Source organism: Pezoporus flaviventris, unplaced genomic scaffold (assembly GCF_033815535.1).
Source record: "Pezoporus flaviventris isolate CSIRO_AGI_PZ_B2104156 unplaced genomic scaffold, CSIRO_AGI_Pfla_v1 ptg000007l, whole genome shotgun sequence".
Classification (NCBI taxonomy): Eukaryota; Metazoa; Chordata; class Aves; order Psittaciformes; family Psittacidae; genus Pezoporus; species Pezoporus flaviventris.
Window position 1 is genome coordinate 51,628,602 of NW_026892555.1, and position 12,772 is coordinate 51,641,373.

The 12,772-nt window shown below is 37.0% G+C and overlaps 1 protein-coding gene across 12 annotated transcripts in view; it reads left to right on the forward strand.

The window, feature by feature from the left end:
- The window catches only part of PTPRM (protein tyrosine phosphatase receptor type M), a 472,285-nt gene that overhangs the window by 152,892 nt on the left and 306,621 nt on the right, over positions 1-12,772 (forward strand). For all 12 annotated transcript variants that reach the window (XM_061448768.1, XM_061448769.1, XM_061448772.1 and 9 more), the window contains 2 exons: positions 8,745-8,823; positions 11,461-11,576. In XM_061448768.1, coding sequence (XP_061304752.1) covers positions 8,745-8,823; positions 11,461-11,576 — 195 coding nt within the window. The remainder of the gene's footprint in view (positions 1-8,744; positions 8,824-11,460; positions 11,577-12,772) is intronic.

Consider the following 12,772-nt stretch of genomic DNA (forward strand, 5'->3'; position numbering starts at 1 on the left):
CCTGTCTTCACTGAAATAATAAGGACCAGTCTTATTATTAGCCTCAGTAGTTGGTGGGAGTAGAGCATTCAACAGACAATTTCATGGCTGACATTGGATATAATGCTGGCCAGTTTGTAACATGGGATGTACTGGAGGGTTCTGTAAGCATGCTGGATGGTTCAGGAGTGCTATGTGGTGTGTGCACATTTCACAGACACTAGGTGAATGTGTGACTCTCGCACATGCCTCAGTTTGGAACATTATGAACCCATCTGCGTTCGGAGTGAATTTGGAGAGGGGCTTCTAGTTTCCTGTCTTTTGGGTTTTATGCAACAGAACTAACTGGTCTGTGAAACAACAGTTGGTGAAGACAGCTAGTGCTTCATAGCCTCACTCTAAACCAAAATGTTAATGTGGACAGGGGAGTCTTAATAGAAGAAGACTTGACTCTGACTAGTAAACTTAAGCTAAATTAACATGTTAATAAAAATCTAGGTAAGCTCTGATGGTTTTAAATGTTACTGATATTAGTAATAATCTGTGTCAGATTTCTAACAATATGATACATCTAACTGATGTCTGAATAATATGGATATTTGGCCATAGAAATAGAAAGATAAACTTTCTAGTCCGCTTTCTTCTCAAGACCTGCCATCTGGACTGATTCACCCTTTTTCACAGGTGAACCCTTATATTCCTGGATGGGGTACTGTAGTTTAGCATATTACCATGTATCAACTGATACGTAATAAATACCCGAGTCTGTCTGTAGTGGATTGCCTGTTCTCTCTTTGCCTCTGGAAATACAGAATTTTTTATGTAGTGTTTCTCTTTCTGAGGAATATAGTAAGTAATTTTCTTTGCATTTGCTGCATATAGTCTGAAATAATACCTCCTCGGGTATCACAATTTAGCTGACATGCCAGTATGTCATATGCTATAGTAAATCCATGGCAGTCCAAGGAATCGGTGTAAAATAGTGTAACTTCACTGGTTTCACTGTAGATAAGCTCATTTATTTTGGGGAAGCTCTGTCTCCATTTTGACAGGTTATGGTCAATCATCTTCATTTTGTTTTCTCCATCCTCTCAGAAATCTGTGATGCAATTTCCTCACTCACCCAGTGACACTTGCAATTTCTTATTGTTTCTGAATTCTTTTTATCTATTTTCATGCTTCTCCTTCTTCACAGGGTCTATTTTGGGGGGAGGCAGGAAGTTTGCTGCATGCAGCTGGGAGAAGGGCAGGGGAAGGAGAAGGAGTGTATGTGGGTTTTGTGAGAATGTGTGTCTAAATTAGGTGAGAGCTCAGATGACTGCATGTATGGTAGGAGAAAGCAGAGGGCCCATCTGACAGGTGTCTAGCACCCAGGTCTGTTTCCTGAGCTGCTATTAATTTGATTCCAAACTCTGACCTCTTTTGGCACAAATGCACATGTTTATCACATAACCTCCAAAATGTACAAGACTTCCTCCCAGGGATTTTCTGAGGCTGTCTGTCCTTATTAAACAGAATGTAAAAAAGTCTAAGAAAAAAATTAAGGAATGATAGGGCCATGTTAAATTCATATATGAAAGTTGGTAGTTTCCCAATGAGTAATCTTCAGGAACGCACTCGATGTTACTACATGAAGGGACAAAGCAATGTAAAAATTTGATTTTCTTTGCTGGTTTTGTATCACATATCCATGTAGACATCTGCATGTTTGTGAATGCCTTATAATTTTGTTCCATTAGTAGGAGACCCACAAGGTGTCTAGCTGCAAATGAAAACAAAATGTACTACAAAAATCTGAAGACAAATTACATGTGATAACATTTCGGAGTTATAGTATTTGTACAGTTTGGGATGTTTAAAAACACAGTGGTGGTGGTCTGTTTTGCTGTTGATTCATGGAAAACATAGGCAGCTCCCACTAGGTAGCTGACTAGAAATTAGGTTGTGAAAAAGTGAATTAGATTGTGAAATGTGGAGTGAATTTTAATCCAGCTTGTAAAGATTTATTTCTTTAAACTGTGTATTATTAACACGTAAGTGCAAAGCATTCAAAAGATTTAATAATTGACAGTATTTTATTATTGTAACACCAGTTACCCAAGCTTGTTAATACCTTTCAGGTTGGGTTTCCATTTAGAATTGGCTATTTGGAAGTACAGTCTCTGAAAAAAGTAATTGATTTCTTTTAATGTGCACTTTTCCTTTTAGTAGGTAATTATTTGTGTAGGTTTCACCCCATATGAAAGCTGTATTACATATATAAATCACAATGATAACTGGCATGTAACAACAGTAATTGTAGTTTAATTACTGCTTATTTAAACTTAAATTGTCAAGTATTCTTGTGATTAAGGATATGTTTCATTCTATAATTAATGGTCCTCTAAGTGCTACTGCTTAACATCTACCATTGACTTTAGGGTGTATCTACGTTGGGGTCCAGTTACTGATTACAGCATAGCTGTAGTAACATAGGTTCAAGCTGCCAAACACCTTCTGAGGGTTAAAGAAATCCGTACAGCTTGTTCTTTTCTGCTGGGCCTCCTGGTCTCTGAGCTATTTGTTTCTAAGTAGCTGGGATATTTCTACAGGAGCTAGTCTTATTTCTGTATTATAAAATCCTTTTAGGAGTGCTCCCCAGAGAGCGCATTGCCGCCTTCTTTTTATCATTGGTCACAGGAGAAGTTTGTTTTGCTGAGCTATTGTCTACTTGGTGCATCTTAAGCAAGAGAATCAAGGAGTTTATCATGCCATTAGAGACAGCCTCAAACAAAACAAGGCTTCGCATAATTACTAAGACCTTCACCCTCCATACTTGAATAGAATTAGGATGTACACAGAAAAAGAGGATTAAATACTATGTAGGTTTCTATGGGTAATGGTGAGCTGGTTTTTACATTCTTGAGGAGCAGTCTCAGTATGTTAGGAAACATTAAAATTGATGCTTGAGATCCGAGTCCTGAAAAGTCTGCTCCCTAGTGAGGAAAGGGTTGGAATTTTTGGGGGGCTTGTTGTTGTTTTATTTAATTTTTTTTTCCTCATTTGGATGTTTTAGCAGGAGGAAAATCTGTTGATTTCAGGCTTGTTTCTTGCTTGTGTCTTTGGGGTGGGTTTTTCTTTCTTTTTTTTTCTTTCTTTTTCATGTTTTTTTTCCCTAGGTTAGGTAATGATTGTCAGAACAATTATTACTATTTAAAATATATTTTATGGCTTTGAAGCATTGCAGTTTTGGAACTTTATAAAATGCAAAATGCCACTACTGGATCGAGTCTGGTGAGCGGCTTGCATTCCACAATTTGGAACAGCGCTACTGCAAGTGACACACCTTCCCCCTATCAGTTTTTATATTTTGCATTTTTTGTTTTGTACTTTGTACTTTTCTGGGAGCCAGGTATGGCAGCAGTGAGCTGAAACAAATCTTGATTAAATAGAACAACAAACACTGCAGTTTTAAAGTCCAGAAATGGAATTGAAAGGATTAAAAATAGCTTCCAGTGAAGTAATACTACTCTCTATGATGCTGCATGTTCTTTAAACATAAATTCCTATGAAGCTGGAATGAGAAAATAGGGTAAGAGGCTGGCAGTAATTCCTGATCTTTCTCCGTAAGGACACAAAGGAGTTACAGTATCACTTCACGCAGAGATGAGATTTATCCTTTATATTCTGACACTTTCTCTTGTAAATTAGGAGTTTAGGGAATAAGAAGCAGTAGATCTAACCTACCTTTTCAAATCTGGTCTTAAATTTTCATTTGTTCCATAACCTGCTTTTTATATGCTTTGCTTGGAGTTTGGCTCATGCAATGTACTTAAGTCATCAGCTAGGACTGAGAATTAAGCTTCTTGTGCAGTAAAGGTCAGGCTCACATTCTCGTGTGTTGTGTGTGTTGCATTCAGCTGTGCGCACACAGTTCCTGAACTGTGCTTTGAGCTCAAAAGAAACTTTGAAATGCATATTGCATTTTGAATCACCACCCTGTGTCAGGCATCTTAAATAGTTCTTCTTCATTGAGTTGGGTGATTTGGGAGTAGTTATTTTGAGAAAGATGTGACCGTGTCAAACCTCATACCTAAATTTAAAAACCTCAGCAGTCTAAAAATGGCCAAGAGTAAGCAGGTGTGAGCTTTTTGTCATATACACAAGTCTGTGGTTTCTAAACCAAGAAAGCTTCTGGCTATTCAGTAGAGAAATGTAAGACGACAACGAATTTAGAAACAAATACAGACAAGTAAGATTTAATAAGTCTTAATATCAAGAGCTCAGTTTTCAGCGTTGCTCAGCTGTAAGAGGTTTCTTCGGAGTATCACTCAGGCTGGCAGCAACCACCAAAGTCTTTAATGGGCTTGAGTGCTTGTGTGAATGGTGAATGGTAATTGTGCAGGAGTGAGGGGTGGGGAGGGAAATGGCATAAAGCAGACATGTGTACAAGACAATGCCAGTTTTCTGGAGAGAAACTGTTCCCAACACCTTGCAAAATATCGTCAAGGAAAGGCTATAAGCAGCATGTAATACATCACTGTCCCCTTACTGGGGGTGCAGGGAAGCAGGAGTGCAGCCTGACGTAAAGTAGCTTTATGAATACACCTTTCTCTTTATTGTGTTTGCAAAGTGCTATTTAAGTCCTGTGAAGTACAGTGTGTTTATATTAAGTACAATCCACCTTTTGACTGAAGGACTAATTTCTCTACAACAAAAGCAGGAATTTACGGAGTGAGGTTGTGTGGCAACCAAACCTGTTTATTTCCATTGTTCTTTGGAACAGGCAAGTTATCTTGAGTCGCACATTTTCAGCAGTAAGCATTTATGTTAGCGAGCAGACCCCCTTTCTTTGTTCATATGTAGCAAGGGGAAGTGGCAGGAATGAAAAGCTAATTTTGCTCTTCACTGAAGCAGGGAGGATCAGGGACAGTGCAGCGCTAAGCCGCTTCCCTGGTTCCTGTTTGGCAGGCCTGTGAGGGGGAGAGTGGTGTAAAACAGCTCGCAGGCTGACATTTGCAGAGTTCTTCCTGAGCAAGTGAATTGAGTGTTTTAACCAGTTGTTTCCGGACTGATAAGAGGGAGGAATAATAGGAAAAAAAAAAAAAAGGGAAATCCAAGGAAGTCAAAATGTTACAAGACAAGCTGCTTTTCAGCTGTGAAGTGGTGGGAAAAAATGGATGGGAAATAAGTTTCTAGGTTTCATTTCTAGTGAAATTACTAGTAAAACTGATCCAGATTTGTGAATAGTCTTGACAACCTTAATACATGCTTTTCAGTGAATAAATGAGGCAACAAATATTTCTAGGTCGATTTCTGAGCAACTTCGAACCCCTCTAACAGTGTGCAGCACACTTACTAGGACTTTCAGAAATGTGTCATGCGTAGAATCAAATTCTTTTTTAGTGTAAAGGGGAAAATGCTTAGTTAAGCAGATATTTTGGTCAATAATTTTCATTTATTACTTTAAATAAAACAAAATACTGGATTTGGATACAGCACTTGATAGTATTTCACAGCCTGTGAATGGAACAGAAATTATGTTACTGTATCTGGAACAGGTGTCATGTTCTTTTATATATGAAGTAAAAGGCACATTAGTGATGTCTCTGACACTGGTATGACACGACTGGCTATAGTGTCTCTTTCCATTCACTATAAATTGCAATTTTTTTTGCAGAAGAGATTAAGACTTACAATTATTAAAGTTGATACCAGGTTGGCTATTGCTTTCAATAGAAGCATGAATAAACTATCAATATTTCAATTTATATTACTTTGGAACATGTCCTCTTTAATGCCAATAATTGTAATTTAATAGTGTGTCCAGCTGGCACTTTCTTGATGCATTGCCTTGCTTACTTGTGATAATGATATTTTTGATATGTTGTCCAGAGATATGGCAGTGTATTTTAGATCACTCACTGAGTTTTTCTCTGTTGTTATAAACAGTCCGATTCAGTTATTTCAAGGTTGCAGTTTCTGCCTGTGAACTGAAAGAACTGATTTAAGTTTAAAATCTTTACGTTTTATTTGTCTGCAAGTATATTGCAATAATATTGAAAACTCTTGGAGAGCCTGTAGCTAAGCTCCCCTGTTATGAATTACAGAAATTAAAAATTTTGAGAACTTCAACTCAGGTATTGTGTACGTTTTCTTTTCTAAAGCCTCAGGTATTTGGTTTTGCTGGAAGTCAGGTAATTCTTTGGAAAAGACACTTCTATGCAACGTTTTTTAAAAATAGTTAAAGCCCTCTTATCTGGTAGCAATATTTTTAGCAGAACACTTCTGACTGGTTTGGCTGCTTCAGAGATGTGCATGTGCCAGTTCCTCCCAGGGTTTTCTAGAATTTAGCATACCTAAAAGCGAAGAACTAGATAAAACCTCCTCTGCTCTGCAGTGATGGGGTCATGGATCAAGTAGATTTTTCAGATGCCTTTTCGCAGATACGCTTCTTATAATAAGTGCTTAAAAACAGAGAGATGTTTCGTTTTGGGTTTTTTTGTTGTTTTGTTTTTTTTGTTTTTTTTTTTTAAATAAACTGTATTTCAATGACATTTAGAAAGTTAATATTTTTTTTTTTTTCTCTTCATGACAGCATATAGGAGAGAAATCAGTAACTGTTCCAAACCCACTGTGTTTTTATAGGCAGGTCTCAGCCTCCACACTTAGATTCAGTTGACATAATGATTTTCCTAGTGGCAGCCTATTTCCCCATGAAATTTTTCCACCACTTCTGAGACCAGGCTGTCTGCTGACTGTTCTTCACTGCTGTGTTGTTATAGCCTTGCATTAACTGCAGGTTCCTGGGACTATGCCATGGTTTTCATGCCCTAGAGTCTTTCAGATGATCTCCATTTTGAATAGGCTTGGTAGCTCTTCAGGAAGCGGAGCAGTCTCCTCCTCCTTCCAAGGGCACCAGTATAGCCATTTCATATCAGCATAACACAAACATGCAACTGTTTGTCATATTTGGTAATTGCGACTGCTCTTTTTCCAAAGTTCAGTGAGTGAAGCCAGGAGCTGCATTCTACATCTTGCACTGCTGTCAAAACTTAGGGCTACACTGTGCAAGTCTCTGTATTTCCATTGTAATGCTGTTAAGGTGAGCATAAGAGCGATCATGGTTGGAAAATCTCTTTCAGGTCTTTGAATGCAAGTTGTTATTTAAGAGCTTCTGTTTTTTTAGTTCAAGAACTTCTGCTTCCCAAGACAGTTCCTAAGACCAGTTCCACTGGGAAATTTTCTTTTTTGTAGGAAAAAGATGTTGTGAATTTTTGAGTGGTCTTGCTCTGAATGCTCAAATGAATGCTGAAAGCTAAATCCATGCCCTGTTCGGATCAGTGATACCAACTTTTAAGTGCCATCGGAGTACTATTGGGCATTTAAAAGGCCACAGGCTGGGGCTTGTGACTTACCAATTCTTTTCTTGTAGAAATTGTTTCTGCAAAGTTTGGTTGGTGGCTTTTGAATTTTCCCCATTGCTGTCTTGTGTTTTCTTGTTGCTGCCTGGTTATCTAGGAGCAACATAGGCACTGTAGGTTGAAAATTCTGTGTAGGCAGGAGGCAGAACTAGAATGAAAAGTAGGTTTTTTTCCCTGGTCAGCCGTGTGGAGTTAAAGCTATATTTCATTAAAGTGAAATTGGGAGGGAGAAATGAACAGTGTTTAGGAAGACAATGTCCGAGGGAGAAGAATAGGATTGGTGTCCATGAATATAGCAACGAGAAAGATGGGAGAAGGCAGAGGCAAGAGACGGTGAAGAATTTGCTCACTTCAAGGCTTGTTTTAAAATCAGAATTAGTGTTTATTCGTCACCAGGAAACTATGATATAATATTACGGGCTTATGTTATCCATGTGACATGTTTCCGTTCTGTATCATCCTCTTTCTGCTGAAATAATTTCAGTAAAGGACACGATGCGTAGTGTCCTTCTGCATCTGTTCCAAGGTCAAGTAAAGCATATGCGTGAAAACAGTTTCTAAACTCTCTTCCTCAGTGTATTTCCTGAGACTAGTTACAAGAGGCAGTTAGAGTTAACTTTCCAAGCAAAAGGATAAATAATAAAAAAATTACAACCTGGATTTGATTATGAAGTTCTTGAGCATTGGCTTGGAAATGTACCTGTTAATGTTACTGGCATATTTTCTTCTTTTCCACATAAACATTCTTGGGATATTCAAAGCTAAGGCTGCCAAAGTTTGGAGAGGTTTACTTTTGAGTGTATTTAATTCTGACGACAAGAATGGTCCATTTATTTTGTGACCTATTTATAGCCATTAAACAAACCATGGCAAATGGATCTGCATTACTTAATTCGCTACATTTGGTGGAAGATTAAGAGCATGGAAAATACATTCATGAAAATAGGTATGTTTGTCTCTGATACCGTGCAAATCTCTATATAATGCAGAACTGTGTTTTTTTTAATTAAAGTAGTTTACTCTGCAAGACAAAGAATTGAAAATAAAATACGAATCTTAAGATGATTATTTCGTAACTACTTTAGCAGACCAAATACTGGGGGGATTTGGTTATTCCTCATTGTGAGCTATGTATGATCACACTTGTAAGTCTCCAAAAATACTATAAAGATGAAAAAATGTGAATTAAGTTCTCAATAATTTTAATTATAAGAACACCACATTTTGAGGTTTTTTTTGATTGTATTTTGTTTTCAAAGTGTTCTCAACATATTAAAAAATTAGATATGTTTTCCATAACAGAATATTTTTATATTCCCTGTGTTACAAACTGGTAACTGAAATTCTCTTTTTGCTTCTCAGGTTGTTTTTGAAGTGGTCACTTCAGGTCATCCAGGATATGTGGCTATTGATGAAGTGAAAGTTTTAGGACATCCATGTAGTAAGTACCTATCCGCTATTTTAAAGCTAGCCCCCTAAAATGAATAAGCCACTATGCTTCAACACATGTGGAGCAAAAGATAAGTAGAATATCAGAAAACAATGTAACTGCTATAAACGTAGGCTGAGTACGTACAACGTGTTCCTAGCATTTGGGCACTGCACCTTATTGGCTTTAAAGACATCTCTTACATGCACCTCGTGTACAGCACTTGGCATGAGCCCCAGAGCCATCTAACTACTCATTCAGAGCAAAAGTCATCAAGATTTGTTGACCAGTTTTCTGTCTGCATGAAAACATCTGTGCAGCCACAAGCTGAGACATTAGTGAGAGAAGATGAAATATACAAGAGCTGAATATATATGATTTTTCTTTCCAAGGCTTAGAAGGAAGAAAACTCAGCTGGCTGAGGGCTGAGGCTTTGCTAAGCAAGGTTACTTAGGGCGCTTCATGAGGTTCATGGCTTAATTTCTGCACTGTTTTACTTATATTTCAGGTAGGTTTCCTTATCCCATTATTAAGGATATGTAATACTTAACTACCCTAAGTTCTTTTAAAACTGATGCCAAAACAAACCCTTGTAAATTAATGCTTTAATAGGGTAATCTAGATGTAATTGAACAGACTACTTAGATAATGATGATTTCACATATCTGCTATTTGTTATATGTGTTAAGATCATACATGGAATTGTAGGTTGTTAACTTACTGACAAAATGACCGAGTGGGGAAAAAGACACCTAACTTCTGTGTAATTGTTCAGCATATTGTGCTTGCATGAGTTCTTTATGGCCTGTAAGAGCTGTGATTTAAAATAAAAAGTGATTATCTGTTAGTAACAGAGTACCTCCTGAACATGGCTTTAGTGTTAATGGCAAGAAGATACAGACATTTCTTCAAATACAGAGACAGTTATGCAGAATCAGCAACTGTTATTTCTGAATCACTTAGTTCTAATAAACACAGCAGGCTCTCATGTTGTTAGACAGTATTTGTGCTTCTGCATTTTGAATTTTTATCTTTGGTTCAGATGGGGTAAGTCTAAGGCAGCATTTTATCAGCTTAATAATTTTTCTCATACACATTTTGAGAGGTTTGATCTGTGCATTTGTACCAATCAATTCTAAAAACCTGCAAATAGCTCTTAGTGTGGAGACTGAGTTATACCCCATAATGCATAGAGTTCTAATGTGGCAGTGCTGAAATGCAAAAGCTTTAATGAAAAGTTCTTTGATCAAGTAATTAAACTGTTAGAAATTAAGACATCAAACCAGTTATATTGTCTACAGGAAAATTGAAAATTGTGTGAAAATTGGAATAGAGCTACTGTGTGTCTAAAACTTTGCAAGACTCATAATGCTGTTATTTCTGTATATTGCCAGAAAAAGTACTTTTAGAATGATTAATTCTTTAAACAGAAATTGAAATAGGAAAAATATTTGCTAGGCAGTTTTCTGGGTAGGATGGATGAAGACCAAGCAGAGCACAAGCTCTAGCTAGGCATGTAGAACTGAAAGGGATAGATTGTGGTGGGTGGGTGAGGGTTTTCTTGTGTGAGTGTTTCTTTTTAAACTATTTTATTCCGTCATCTTCTCCTTCTTATACTGCTTTGCACTGGGTATTAAACAACTTTTTCTTGAATACTGGTAGCTGGTTACTTGTAATTCCTAACAAACAATTGCAATTTCTCCCGGTGAGAAGATCTTTTAAGAAAATGTTACCAACACTATAAATGGTTGTGGTGCTCTGCTAGAAAATGTATATTTATTTTGCCAGTTTACTGCTAGCACTGGCATTTCCATGTCTGAAAGTAATGTTCAGAGCCTCACTTATCTGCTGGTATTAGTCAGTGCAAAAAGTCACCTTCCCTGCAGTAGGATTTGAATGTTTGGGAATGCTGCCTTTTCAAGGATAAGTTTCTGTATCAAATTTCGATGTTTTTCTGTGTCTTGTCGTTGACTCTTTCCAGTAAACCAAAAGTATGCATACTGTCTTTCCTTCTTCAGTGGACATAGTTCTTTTTTGAATATTTATTTCATTTATTAGGCTATTTGTAGCTTTAATGCTTAAATTTTTACTGGAAATGTTTTCTTTTTCTATTTGAAAAATGAGAATTGATAAGGAGAATGCACTGGGTTTTGGGTTTGTTTTTTTTTCCCTGCAGTGTTGTTGAAAATAATTTTATTTAAAGAATACAGCTGTGGTTGGTGAGTGCTGTGTTAGTATTTTAGCTGTTTTATGTGCTACATTTCTAAAGCATCTCCTCTATGGACACTGTACCTGGTTAAAACAAAAAACTTGTTTCCCTGACAACATCAGTCAACTTCTTACTGTTTTGTCTAGTTGGTAGTGTAAGTATCTAATAGGATATTTTTTCAAAACATAATTAGTTTCTAATATGATCTTTATTAATAGAGTGTTATTACCAGAGGGGCACTGAGCTAAGATTATTTACACAGCAGAAACTATTAAAGAGCACCCTTCTCTTCTGCTCTTTCCCAGGTGCAGAAGTAAAATCTAATGCATAGTTGACAATTTAAACCTTTTAAAGCAAGGCTGTTTAATTTGCTCAGTGTGTTGTTCATAGCCAGTACTTCCATGTTGTATAACTCCAGTGCTCTTATCTTCTTCCAACAGCAAAAACTCCCCACTTCTTGCGTCTTCAGAGTGTGGAGGTCAATGCAGGACAATTTGCTACTTTTCAATGCACTGCCAATGGTGGAACAGACTCAGGCGACAGACTCTGGTTACAGGTAATTTCTTTACTAATGCAGTGATATGCTGGGAGGAGAGTTTGTCACTCTAAAAGGAATGTAAAACATGAAAATGATAGGGCTGTTCATTTCATCAATATTAGATTTTATAGCCCCTTTGCACTGCTGCAGATTAGATGTTCTACTGTAGAAAATTATACTGGAAGATTTTCTTCTCTTGTTCCAATGGGGTGTCTTATTAAAAATAAAGGTACTGGTTTTGTTACTTGTGGCGATTATGAATAAAGGCTAAGAGGAAGAGCCAAGGAAGGCTCCTCTTGGCCAAGAGGAAGGCCAATGAAGAGCACATGACTTTCTCATGTCTGTGCTGGCTAACTGCAACATTACATACAATGACTTTCTCTGTTTACCTCTATTTCTGTTTAGTATTTTCAGCTAGAATTACGTTGTTACTTTTTAAGTATGGAGAAGACAAGTATGACAGTCAGATCTGACCTTTTGTATTATAGAGCTAAAGGATCTTGCCTATATTCATTGTCTGTAATGTTTCACTTATACAGTAATGTAACTTCTAGATAGGTGTCAGATCTTGATTTAAAGACTCTCTGCAACTCATTTTCTTTCAGTAAAGGCAGTCTCCCCTTATCCATATATGTAATCTTGTATTGAAACCATGCATCTTGATCTCTTTTAGTAACGGGCATGCAAGTTTAACTGCTGCCTTGTCTTACTGCCATCATTCCAGTGTTGTCTGGCCTCTACAGCAAACAGTAGTCTGTGTTTAGACTTAGCCTTAGGGTATAGTAACCTCCAGTTCTCTATGCTTTCCATACATGAAAAACAGCATGCTAGAACTGAGACATTGTCTGTGAGAAGTAAATAAGAATGCCTAAAATAATGCCTAAGGAGATCAGTCAGGTGAAAGTGCAGTATATGGAGAAGGTGGAATAGGAATATTGAAGCAGCAGTAACAGGTGGGACTTAGAGATGAAATTCTCTATTTTTGTTGTTTAAACAATTTCAGGCTTTTACTATAGTCTTCCTTTGACATTGCACTTGATGTAAAATTTCATCAAGCTTTGCAGATATGATTCATTTTAAATATGACAGGTTAAACAGATGAATAGTTATACGAAAACTAGTGCACAAGCAAATAAGTAAAACCACTTCAAAAGTGAAGACATATTTATCCATATATGAATGATAAACTGTTATGTCTATCCAGAAAGAGCCTA